This window comes from Acanthochromis polyacanthus, chromosome 21, assembly GCF_021347895.1.
Source record: "Acanthochromis polyacanthus isolate Apoly-LR-REF ecotype Palm Island chromosome 21, KAUST_Apoly_ChrSc, whole genome shotgun sequence".
Taxonomy (NCBI): Eukaryota; Metazoa; Chordata; class Actinopteri; family Pomacentridae; genus Acanthochromis; species Acanthochromis polyacanthus.
Window position 1 is genome coordinate 6,529,445 of NC_067133.1, and position 13,731 is coordinate 6,543,175.

The window sequence follows — 13,731 nt, forward strand, 5'->3', positions numbered from 1 at the left end:
AAGAAAGAGATTTTAGGTACACTTGAGACCAGAAGCTTACATACACTGTATAAAAGGACACATCAGAAAGTAGCCATGTTTCCATTCTGCATTTTAAGTGCATTTTCAAGTATAACATTAGAAAAGTGTGATTTGAAATGGTAAAATCTGAAGAAGAAAAGCTTTCCCAATAAAAAAAAAAAAAAAGATTTTGTGTTCATCTAAGGTAGTTTTAAACAAAAACACCCTTTTGAATAAGTGCTAATGTCGTAAACATCTAATTCACGTGACTGATCATTTTTCCCCATTTACTGCATTGTCTTGACAGCTGAAACATGGCCAATGAAAAGCGGTTCCTGAAGACTTCTCCTCAGTTTATCGTCTTCTTCATAGATAGAATAAGTTTTGTTTGTTTGACCCTATGCTTCTTGTCTTTCCGACTTCTTCTTCTCTGTTTAGTACAGTCATGTGTAATGTAGTCTGTAGCACCACCTGCTGGCAACACTTGTCAACAAAATGTTTTTGCTCCAAAGCAACAATCGGTTTAAAGGGGAACTTTGTTTTTTTTCAACCTGGGGTCTGTTTCCATATGTAATTTCATACATGTGAGTGACGGAGAAATGAATTTTTGACATAGCTCCAGTATTTAGCCAGGCAGACAGCTTAGCAGCTCAGCTAGCAGCTCAGCTAGCGAAAACTATGGGGCAGCTGGCCCCCCCGCGTCAAAGTCCGCCCTAACGTGCTTTGTGCCCCACACCGACCGGCTCAGATAGTCTCAATAAGTGTCCCACAACATACTAGAGATGAGAAGTGAACGAAAACCTCCACATTACCTGGCGATCGCTCTTTGTTGTGTCTGTATCCAAATCTCAGGACGCTAGAACGCAAATCTCGTTCCGAAATCGTGCAAGAGCTCGCACCAAAACCGGTGTTTTGGAAACAGACCCCAGGTTGAAAAAAAACGAAGTTCCCCTTTACTTCACATTCTGTAAGTTTGGGAAGGAATTTACAACTCATAGTCTATTCAGTGAAGTACTGTCATTGACAAGCTCATGGCCAACATACTAGCCAGAACCGCACTCCCTCAGGTTTGGAGCTTCGTCCTGCAGGCATTGTCAGAGAATAGCTGTAATTTTGCAATTTGATGTCTGGTTTGAGCAGTAATTTGCTTTTGCTTTCTGTGAGCTTTATCTGTCACACAATCGTTCTTGACATTTAACTTGTGCCACAGGTCAGAGGTTGTTCCAGCGCTCCGGGCCAGGATCAGACTCCATAAGTGAAACCAGCTCCATCGGACAAGCTGACGACACGGCTATGGAGAGGAGTGTCCCTGAGCGCAGCAGCGTCCAACCTCCCATCTCTCCAACTGCACTAGAGACTCCAAGTGACACTGCAAGCGATGTCACAACGGAGAAGATCCAGGGGTCTTGTGAGCAGGTACCCTCACAGGTGGAGGCTGAGGAGGCGACAAAAGAGAGGCAGCCTGAAGGCCAAGAGGTGAAGCAGAGTAGCAGATAGGACGACTCTTTCTGCAGACGTCCTCCAACCGTCCTGTACATGGAACCAGCCTAACAGAGTTTATGAAGAAAGGTGTATTACATTATGAATATAACTTATTGAAGGGTAACGGTGATGGAGCTAGCTTGGGCTGTTTGTCTTGGCCTTATTGTTTCAGCACAGCTATGATGTCAAAGTGAAGGAAGAATTGAATTGCCATATTGCACACAGAATTGTTTTCCACAGGATTAGTTAATTCACCATGTTTTCAAATGAAAACTTCAGTCAAAATCAAGCAGCTCAATATTAAAGTAATTACCACAGCGGTTAAAATGTTCAAACTGAATGTTCGACTCAGTCACACAACAAAATGTGTAACAGCTACGTTGGTCCACAAGGCAAAAACACTAGTTTTGTAATAAAAGCTGCCTATGTTTTCCGGCTATTCCTTTCCGTTGACCTGCATCCATCCAAGCCATGTTGCTTTCAAATTTCTTTCACTTTATAAAGAAAACTCTGCAGATGAAGGTGGGGCAGGTGGATATAAAGTGGACTTTCACCCAGTAGAGCGGGCTTTAAATACCACGTGGAAACATTGTTTTGTTTGTTTCCAGTCACTCTTTGCTTTTGGTTTGGCGCCATTTTGTTTTTTTTTGCTAGGTTTAGGAACAGATAATACTTAAAGTTGAAATACGTCCAAAGCTCCGGTTGTTTCTACTTTGAGTCCCGCCCCAAAAGCAGCCTTTTTTGTCAAATGAACACATTTTGCGCTTCGGACCAGCGTCGCTGTCGAGCTATCAGATTCCTCGCTGTAAATATTCTGCAACAACATATATGTAACTCACCCACTCTGTAATAATTTATGATAAATAAGCCAATGTAGACAGATTGGAATATCACTGTGTATTTCATTTTTTTTTAAACTGCTGATAATACCAGTAACCTGCTTACACCACCTTGATGTGTGCACTACCCGACAATGCTATGATGGGGGGAGAAATCCTCCATAAAGACTAAAATCATTAACAACACATGCAATGAAATTATTAGGTTAGATTAATTAGAAATTAAGTTTGAGGGTCAAGATCTTTACAAGAGTTCAATAAGTACAAGATAAAGTTGCATTTTTTGGGGAAAAGACATACTGTGGGATACATTTGTACTTTAACAAGAATAAAATACAGTGCAAGGCAGAGAAAACAAAATGTTCTCAATTTTATAAGATAAGGTCATGGATTCTGGTAGTTAAGTCATGTTTTCAGAAATAGATCACAAATTAAGAGCAACACGTGTTACTGGACTAGATAGAGTAGTTCCAACTTATGTGGTTGTCATTTTCATGGCAAAATACTCTCTTTACTACAGAGTATTAAAATATGCGTTTATCTTGGAGCAGTTAAAGCTCATTCTCCACATATTCTGATTTTTTTCCTCATAAAACAAGGACATTATTCCTACAATAACATGACTTTTCTTCACTGTTGACTTCTAATATGAAAACTGTTTTCTTCAAATCTGTCTTCAGTCTTTTTTTTCTTTTTTTTGACTCAAAATCAAGCACCTGTTACAACCACACATTCAGTAGGGGTCAGAGTAATTTAAAATATTATGTTAACATATTTTTATTTTTGTCTATAATGACATCACAGTAAATAGTTGCTACAAGGGAGAAATGCTTCACAGGTTCTTGTCCTTTTCTGAAAATTTTCTGGATTACCATTTAAATACCTGCAAGTACTACGGTATATTAGAGGTCCAAATAGGTTGGGGGGTGGATTCTGATAGACCCGGAATTTCACCCACCCGTCTTCAAAATGTTATCTTTTGTTCCCGTCCGCAGGCTGTTGCCTACGAGCATGCTGTGTGCAAAAACGTCTTCTGAAATGCTCTTATTCCCATGACTGTAAAATCTCTGTTCGGTGTTGTTCATGTCACAAACAACCGTCCATACGCTGTTTGACTTTAACCTGTCTGACCTTGATGAGAACATCCAGATGATGGTCCTTCATCTCCCAGACCAACAGCTGATTCTTAAATTCTCATAATGCAAGTGCCGTCATGACCATAGCACTTGCAGTACGCAAAAGTCCTAACCAGCCAATCAGAAGACAGTACGGAATCATGTAGTTGTAGAGTCCTCAAAGCTGATGCTGTGCAGTCTTCCCCAGGCTGTGTTTGGGTTGACAAGCCTGTAGAAAGTCAAGTATTAGAAGAGCAGAGAATGGAGGCGTGTGATGAAGGTATACTTTGCTGTGATGGGAGCTCCTCTGGGCTTATCAATGATCTACATGTCATGTGGAGATGAGCAGAAGTAACTGAGCCACAGTAGGTTTGAGAAAAACTGTTTCAATTTGCTCCTGTAGTGGTGCCTTCATGTAAAAATGTGACATTACAAAACGTCCTCGAACGAAAGCCAAAGACACAAATTAGGCCGGACTTGTCGTTTCGTGCTTTGAGCTAGGTGCTGGTAGAAGATTCACTGTACAGACTTGTGTCTCTTGGGAAATGTGGATGAAATATATATATCTGATAAGGAATGACCACAAAGAAATTGCACTTGTTGTGTAGATAATTACTTTACTACTGTTCTGTGTTCAATTTCTCCTACGATGTATAAATGTAGCAGAATCTTCTTCATGACTGTTTCTGTCGTATGATTCTAATGCAAATGTAAATCAAAGCCTTTCTCACCTTGCAAGAATGTGTTTGATGAAGAACTTTTTATTTTGTGTGTAATATTCTGTCACTGTCTCAAAGTTCGGTGATATTTAATCTTTTATTTTTGATGTTTTACTGCTAGTTTAGACCCACTTTGACATGTTTCTGTCTCCGCAGAGTCATTTAATGCGACTTTCCAAGGTTCAGGCAAATTCTACAAGTACCTCTCTATGCATCTCATATTAAGTCTTCCTGTATACAGTTGTAAGTTGGTCATAGAATGCAGCTGTTAAGTCAGCAAACATTTTGAACACTGAACAATAAGTGGACGGAAGCTAAATCTCAGCAGCTTACCTTCAGAATTTATGCGATGTGAGACCTTGATATCTTCAAAGGAAAAAGGCAAAACAGTCAGACCAATACACACAAATATGCTCCTGATTTATTGTAGATTACCCAAGGTGTGGAGCTGAGATGGACAGAATCAGCACAGATGAGCAATATGACTTCAATTTATAGCTTTTTTTCCATCCAGAGTATAAAGGATGTTGTAAGCTGGTCATTTTCCTGGCAAAAGATTCACTTTACACTTCCGTAAACGGGCAGGAAAAGATGTGTTTGTCTGTGTAACATGCAAACATTCAGCTCAGAAATCATACGAGACATGCCACTAATTTGCTTCTGCTGACACTTCTGTTTGTTGCCTTGTCCATACGGTGTTTTATACACTGTCATGAGGGGCAGTCAGCACAATGGTTGGGCGTTTCCACTTCAAAACTGCAGCATCCTGATACCAGTCTCAAAAATTCTGATTCTTTTACGGATACCTTTGGGGTTTCATGCACAACAAAATCTAAAGAACCAATACTGTTAATATGTACGACGGCACGGTTTAAAATAGCAGTGACTTTTATTGAAAGATTACAGTTGATGTCGTCTCTGTAATTTTTTTCTGTATGTTTTACACCCCTGTTTTAGAGGGGGGAAAAACTGTAGAGTTGGCTATCCTTAGACATTTTAAGGCAGGAAGGGATTTTATTCAGTTAATAAATCCAAATGAGTAACTTTAATACACAGAGATGAATTTTTATCAGTTTAATCAGCGACCAGAAAGCGAATATAATGCTTTATTTTGATGCTGGAAGGCTGCTTTCGACTTGTCCCACCTCTGTCAGGATCAGTTCTGAATGGCCCATAGTCATTAGATTTTTACCTCTACTGTAATTGGCAACAGTAATTTGAACACATGCACAATCTAGTGCAACAAATTGTCCCTTTGTGAACCTCCGAGGTGTTGATTCAACTCTGCGGTCATTTTTAGGCTGGAGTTAGCGGTGCTCTCGTTAATATGTCCGTCTCTTAAAACACAGGAAGCAAATCCTGTGTTGCATTATAATGAAGAAGTGTCACTGCTTGTATATAAAAACAGATGAATGCCTATGATCATAGAATATTAATTACTAATAAATAATCAAATCATGCAGCTTATCTAACAGCAGAGTTTTTTTTATTATTTTGAATCGTATGCCTTCAGGTGCTTCATTTCATTAATAAGCCATATTCTCTGGGGAGTTAATGGTCGGACCGCATTAAAGCCTGAGGGTTTATTCAAAACCGCAGCCTACCCTGAGAGCATTCATACCACACATACCGGGCACTTGTTCATTCCATCAGACATAATAATCACAGGGGAGCTTTTTGTGCGAGTCATATGTTGATCCATTCAGGTTTCCTCTGTGTTGTTATGCAGCTGTGATACACCGCTTGTGCCCAAAGGTGATTGAAATTCAATTAATGAGTGAAATGAAAAAGGAATGACTCTAGATAGTAAACAGCAGTGGAGACTGGTGTGTTGCAAACCAAACTGATTTTTATTAAATCATGAACCTAGCAAATCTCTGTTGTATTGTCTTCCTTTTCTTATTTTAATTAGTGGGAAAATTTGCTCCACAAATGCCCAGGAGTTTTGCAAATCCAAGATTGCAAAGGTTTTGCATAGTTTGTGGATTGTTGATGTGAAGACTAGAGGACAAATACTTTGTGGCAAACACACATCAAAAATGAGCCTATTTTAGTTTGTAAACACAGTTTTCAGTAATGCCTTCTTTGGGAGATGTCCTGACATAGAAAACACCATTGTTCTAAGAGCTGTCCTGTTATTGACTGGTGAATTTTCAGCCACTCATCCTGCAGGTCACTTGAACTTGTAGATCTTTAGGCTGTCTTACATACTCAGTGATGCTGGGTTATTCAATGCTACCGAAGAACTCACTTTGAAAGTCTGTCCACAGCAGTTTGTTTCCAGCGATTTTCTGGGTGATTGAGATGCTGCCAAACTGTAACATTTATGAGGAGGATTGTAAAGTTTCCTTGAGATGAGTCCTTGTGTAGACACCTGTTTGTGCATCAAAGCTGCAAAGTAGGACAGCGCACCTTCACCCTTGTGTCAGCAGCCTGCAGCTCCTCTGCAGTCATATGGTGGGTTTGCTTTGTATTAGTGGTGTGTGATGCTGCAAGATTTGGTATCAGTCAGATACCAAGTAAATACAGGATCACTATTGCCGATACGGATACTCCAGACTAACTTTTCGGTCGCTGGTGGGTTTAGAACAAAGGTTAGGTGCTGTATATGGTCCTCCACATCTGGAATGAAGATTGTGTTGTAAATGCTAACAGGGTTTAAGAACCAGACTAATTCCTGGGTAGGTTTTCTGTGGGTCAGACGAGGAAGAATCTGGGTTGACAATGAAATCACAAAGTGAGGGATAGTCTCGTAAACAGAGTTAATTTTTGACAGTTTGGTCAGTATTTGTTCAATACTTCTGTCACGGAAATAGGAAATGCTCTTTTAAGATACATTTTTACATTATTTTTTTTGCAGTTACTTTTGTAATGATGAATACAGAAAAAATGGGTAACATTACAGTGGCTGCATCCATTCCTGTTCACTCTGTTTCACTTGAAAAGTTAAATTGTCAGGTAATAATGAGGTAATCTTTATTATCCCCAAAGGGCAATTTGTCTTGCAGACAGCAGAAATTTGACAACTTCACCGCACCATAAACCAGACAACAGACTAAAAATGTGACAATAGAAATAAAATAGATTAAAAAAGTAAAAATAAAATCAGCACCAATTTAAAAAAAAAGAAATGTGATAAAATGAAATTGAATAAGAGCAAAATCAAGTTATATGAAATCATATAGTGCTAAAGGGGCCCAGATAGCTTAACTGGTTGACCCATAAACAAAGGCTATAGTCCCAGATGCAGTGGCCTGGGTCTGCTTCTCTACTAACTTGTCCAATAAAGTCAGCAAAAGACCACAAAAAAAACTTAATTGGTCCTGCACCTACACACACATCTGCATCCGGAAGGACTGACTTACTTGGCCTTTATATATAGTAAAGGCCCAGTCAGTCAGTATGTAGTATATATGTACGACCATTCAAAAGTTGGAGGTCAGCCAGGCAACTTCATGTTTTCCATTAAAACACTTTTATTCATGTGCTAACGTAATTGCACAATGGTTTTAGATCATAAATTAGCCTTTCAACACCAGTAGCTAACACAATGTAGCATGAGAACACAGGAGTGATGGTTGCTGGAAATGTTCCTCTGTACCTCTATGTAGATATTCCATTAAAAATCAGCTGTTTCCAGCTAGAATAGTTATTTACCACATTAACAATGTCTAGACTTTGTTTCTGATTAATTTAATGTATCTTCATTGAAAACTGCTGTTCTTTCAAAAATAAGGACATTTTTAAGGGACCACAAACTTTTGAACGATAGTGATCTTGTGTTTTTATTTTTCTTATTATTGTTTTAGTCTGGAACAGATGCTCAATACATTTCATTGTGCGTAATACTATGTTTAACTGTGTTTTTGACAAAAAAGGTCTTTATTTTTAAAAGCTCTGTCTTTGTAAAGTTCTGAGAGATTTTTTGGGTTTTCAGGGTAGGAGACCTTAACCAGCAGATAATATCAAAAGATAAGACAAAACAAGAATAAAACATTTTCATAAAATAGGCGTCTGCATTGAACTACTGTATATTAAACAGTTGAATACATTTTTAATGTAGCTATATGTAAGATTTTCAGTTGTGCTAACGTATAAAGACTTACAAAACTAATATATATATATATATATATATATATATATATATATATATATACAGTTTCTGTAAGTGGGTGAATTGGGTTGGATTGACAAAATATAAAAACGTTATTTTTTACTTCAGCCAAAAGTTGACTCGAATCTGCGGTTTTGAAAAGGTCAGAAACTATTGACGTAAACTGTCTCTCCGTGCTCTTTGGGACATGTCGTTTTTTTGCCTTAAAAGGGTCTTCTGAAGTGAACGTTTTCCGCTTTTGAAGAAGACTACATTTCCCAGAGGCCACTGCGAGTAGCACGTCGACCGAGGGACGCATTAGCTCACGCGGACCGTCTCTGGGAGTGCTGAGTCGAATATCCTCTGAGCGTCTGGACTGAGAGAGACCGGCTGCCGTGTTTCACCTGAGTCGGGGAGAAAACATCACACTTCGAGTTGGGACGCTCTCGATCACTCCAAGTGGCGACCGAAACGTCAGGTTTTGGTCGGAAACCTGCGTGGACCAAGAACTGCGTAGCTCAGATTTCACAGTAGTGAAAATCCAAGACCCACGATGGACCCGAGAGATACTGCCCCTGATTCCTGGGAACAAGAGGACGATGTGGAGGCCACGATCGACGGACAACTTGAACCAGCATTCACAAGCCTAAACGTGAATGCTAAGCCGTTTGTGCCCAACGTAAACGCCGCCGAATTTGTTCCGGCTTTTGCCATAAAAGCACACTCGGAAAATCTCGATGCTGCTGGTGAGTTCACTGTCACGTTGGGAAGCTACGTTAGCTAGCAGCCTACAGTAGCCTGGGCTGGGTGGCTGCTAGCTCACTAGCCACTGTACTGACACGCGTTCCTTGAAGCGCGACAAACTAGCTAGCTGCCCTGCTGTTTGGGCTGTTAGTAATTATGTTGATATGCCTGACTCTGTGTACGACGCATCTGTCTTTTTCATGCTGCTTAGATAACCAACAGTACATCTGCCTTTTGACTTGTTGAGCACTGTCGGAAATGTCTGAAAAGTCCTCAACTCAACCGGCATTAGCTTGTTCCATCCAACCGGTGGTAGACAACTAGCTAGCTAGCTAGCTAGCATGTTCGTTAGCTGGTGTGGTTTCACAGTTGAGCGCCGGTGTCTCTCAGTGTTTGGTTTAACCAAGAAATTGCTCACTCTTGAAAGTAAATGGAGACAAGTAAACTGTTTTGGCATAACGCCCCTGTTGTAGTTGTGTAACAACTCAACTTCACATGACCACGGAGGCTAAACTCGTCACTGGAAAGAAATTAGTGAAAACGTGAGTGTTTGGTGCGACACGATGAATCAAGCTTTGTCACCAGAAAACCACGACACCGTTTTTATTTTACATTAGCGTGTCTTTATATCCACTGAAGTTGATCTGCTTCACGGATACTGTGCTCATTTTATTCAATATGCCGTTGTTTGATGCCAAATGAAAGGGTGTGCTCCAAAGTAAGGAGATGCTTGAGATGAAAAAGTATTGGAAACCCCAGTACAAGAAGGACACTGAAGGCATATTGGAAACACAAGTATTTGTTTATTGTAGCCACAGTCATTCTTACATATTCCTATTCTCTTATTTAAATCCAGCAAGGAGGTAGTGGAACAGCCTGACTGAACTTAAATGAACCTACCCTAACTATTGCTTCTCTTTCAGTTGCTGTTGAAAAAATATCTACCATGGAGGTGGCAGACAGCACTGGTATGTATGAATCTGTGTTTAGTTACCTCTGCCATGTGTCGCATACATTCAGTTACTGTTCACCTCATTGTTCTCATGTGTGTGCAGACTCACACTGAGCGCACAGGATTAACAAAGCCTATGGTGACATGAGTTACCGAGACCCAGTTACAGAAGTTCAATTCGCCCCGTCTGTAGCCTTCCAGCGGTGTTGATTTCTACATCTACCGCAACATGACCATGTCATTATCACTGTAAACACAGATGACTGTATTTCTGAGAGAGATAACACCACATAATGTACAGGAGCGTCTTTAAAGAGGCTTGCAGTGAACCCACAATTCATTTGAGTTGTGCACAACAGATACCCCAATCAGGAATGTCCTTATTGACCAGTAAGTTCACACATACAAGAAATTTGTCTTGGTTGTGATTCTTGGTGACAGTATGATTGTTTAGAACTATGCCTATGCTTCTTGCCGTGAGGTATTTTAGATGTAGCTGCATTATATGTAATGGATAGATAGAAATGCTAACAGTACACAATAACAAACATAAACTTCAGCATAAAGCCCAACCGTACACGCAGCTGCTCTCCAATCAGAATCAGCTTTAATGGCCAAGTATGTACACAGCGTGCAAAGAATCTGGTTTCGGCTGTTGGTGTCACCCTAGGAATATGAAAAGAGAAAAAATATATGTAGAAAGAAGAAGAGGGGAAAAGTGGTAGTAATAAAAATAAACATAACACAATATATGCAGATATTTACAAGCCAGAAAGGAATATATAAGCGCAGTAGTGCAAAATGATAATTGCTAGATGTGATACAGTGCAAAAAACAGAGAATGCTGTTCTTAGTACAAAAAGTAATGTCCATATCCATTGGTATATTGTACAGGTGTGGAGGAATGGCTCTGCTGTTTATTAAGGTGATGGCAGTGAGGTAAAAGCTGTTCTTGTGCCTGCAGGTTTTCAGTGAACGGGGGGGAAACGGTTTATATCCAGTATCCTATCCTTTATTGTTGTTGTTCTGCCAGTACAAGCATGTGTTAAATGGATTTAGTTTGTGTTTTACATTTGTGTGCAAACTATATTCCATTATTAGAAAAAAAGCAGCTACTTTGTCCAAGTTATAAAACGTCTTGACTGTTGCTAGTTCAGAGACAAAACAGGCATGTAACCATTTAAAGTGTAACATTCCCTAAATATTTGCTTGAAATCTGTACACAGTTTTAATGCAAAAGATTCTCAGCTGTTATGTCACAGAAATGCGTACGCAACAACGAGGCAGAAAGCAGAGCCAAGTCAAAAGGATGGATGGCTAATGTCCAATACTGAGGCGATTGCATAAATTTGCTAGAACAGATGAAGAACAATATAAAATCTTTATATTTATTGAAATGTTATGCACTTTACCTGTATATATATACACAGGGGTTTTCTACAAGAGAGGAGTGCATATATCATGCCGTATGATTACTGGCCACTTTAAACATATCTACATTCCCTTCATGGTTTGGCGTAGCATCGAGCTCTGTTAATTTTTTGCCCTTACAGAGAACACATTTTGAGCTAGTTATGCTTCCACTGAAATCAGTGTTATTCCTCCCCTGACTCTCCCAAGACTTAGCTTGCTGTAGCACGTCTCACGTCTTGTACAGTATGTCAACAGTATTCGTCACATTTCTTTCAAATGTGGCAGCTTGTAATGCATTTTTACTGTGACTTAAATGAGTGACACTAATGCTCCTGATATCGTCAAATAAGGGGAGGGTAGACGGGTTTGACACCAACAAAATTTGGGCGAAATTAAGAGCACATGTCGGCATGCCGTATAGATTTTTGTGGCTTTTAGCTAAGCTTTTGTTTGATTAACAGTGTTGCTGCAGCAGTTTCATTCAAGCACCTATACTGACAGTCACCTACTTTTAACTACCATTTTACACAATTATATATTATTATGAAAATGAAAGACAGGTAAATGGATATAACTCAGAATTGTGTTTCTGAGTGAAAAAGGACTTAGAAACAATGCAAAATTTACACTGATTACAATGGTTGACGACAGTCTTGCCACACTTAATAGGAATTCCCAGGAATATGCACACATCTGTATATTCAGAATTTTTAGATACGTATAAATATGTTAAATTGAAAATAGAACAAGTATAAAAGATACCCAAGTCACTGAGCAAGCACCCAAACACTTGATACTAAATTTCAGTCAGAGGTTGCTGTTATGGTCCTGTCAAATCAGGAGTATTTATGTCATGGATAGTAAAATGCTGTTGGTGAACACTCTAAGAAGAAGCCTGTTTGTAAATCACAAGCACTGTGTATTGTTTTCCAGATATGAAAAGATTACATTTACTCGATGAACGCAAGGCTGGAGAAGTTTGTTGTCAAGTAGATCCCGATTTACTAGAGTTAAAAAATACTTGACAGTCTTACCGCTAAGTGATTATACACTTGACCAGGACCTGTTATGTCAGAGCACGATCACGATTTCATGTTTTGCCCCGTCTATTTGTGCTAAATGTTCATTGCTGGTCTGTTAAAAACAGATCTAACAGTATCCCAGTGCTGTGGTGGCTTTCCTCTGAATCCCAATTAATGTTTATGCTTTTGTGGCACCGTTTTAAAATCACTACATGCTGTGGTTTCTCTACACTACCCATGTAATAGCTATGTGACGGTAGGGCTGGGCAACACGGACCATAAATTATATCTTGTATTTTTAAGACTTAATGGACATTCATGGGTTCGCTCATTATTTTCTACTTAGTGGGTTCAACATTTCGTAAGAGCCACATAAAAGATGTCACAAGCAGTTTTATTAAAGCAAACAGTGATCAAAATAAAATACATTCTCATAAGATTTATTGAAGAATTTTTCAGTGTGATGTTAAGAATAATAATCATTTCACTGTGTACATAAACTGTTTTCATCCTTCACTTGTCTTTAACATCCGTTTTTAACCATTTCCAGCATCCATAAGTGAATGCGGAGAATTCCAAAATTGAAACAGTAACAGGCTGGACCAGGTTTTAGCCATCAATGGCTCACTTTACCACACTGCTCGAGGCTATTCAGTGTCCCAGTATGTTTATGCTACAGCTCTGTCTTGGTGTGATGTTTCCAGAAGTCAACAAACTTTGTCAACTATTGGCACACATACATTAAACATTACCTTCAAACTTCAAGATAGTATTTATTGTTGGATCCACGCTGTCTCCACCTCCATGCTGCAGGAGATGGAGAGTGGCAGTTATGTATTAAAACGTCGAACTGTGTTGATTAGAACAGTATTGTCAGAATGTGTAGATGCACCTTAGCAAGTTCAGTGGCTAACTGATGTACGTACCGCTGGTTTTGACACTGCTAGATAAAAATAGAAAATAAAATACCGTAACTTCAATTGCATGAAACGGTAGGAGAGCAAATAGACTGTAGGTATGTAATGCAAATTTCTTTAATATTGCTTCTAACAAATCCTCTCTAGTAATACATTCTTTGCTTTTTGCATATTGCCTTTGTTGTTAGCTTCTTTCCTTACTTTTTCCAGCAAGAACTTGAACACTCCAGTTTACAATAAATAAGGTAATCTGTGACAGACAGCTTATAAAGTTTGCAAATAAATGTAAAAAATCTTTGATAAGTTGTTATAAATACAAACAAAATTTACAAGCACGTTATGAAAAACAAGTGCATATTGTTGAATCGCCCTCAAGAACTCAGTTTAGATTTAAAAGCACTCAATGAGATGAACTCGGTTCATTTCCAGTCTTTC

General features: G+C 39.1%; 1 protein-coding gene across 4 annotated transcripts in view; it reads left to right on the forward strand.

Annotated features, from left to right (window-relative positions):
- Window positions 1-6,029, forward strand: part of pdxdc1 (pyridoxal-dependent decarboxylase domain containing 1) — a 31,838-nt gene extending 25,809 nt beyond the window's left edge. For all 4 annotated transcript variants that reach the window (XM_051940847.1, XM_051940846.1, XM_022208737.2 and 1 more), the window contains one exon: window positions 1,211-6,029. In XM_051940847.1, the coding sequence (XP_051796807.1) occupies window positions 1,211-1,497 (287 nt within the window). In that variant the 3' untranslated portion in view covers window positions 1,498-6,029. The remainder of the gene's footprint in view (window positions 1-1,210) is intronic.
- Window positions 6,030-13,731: the final 7,702 nt, after the last annotated feature.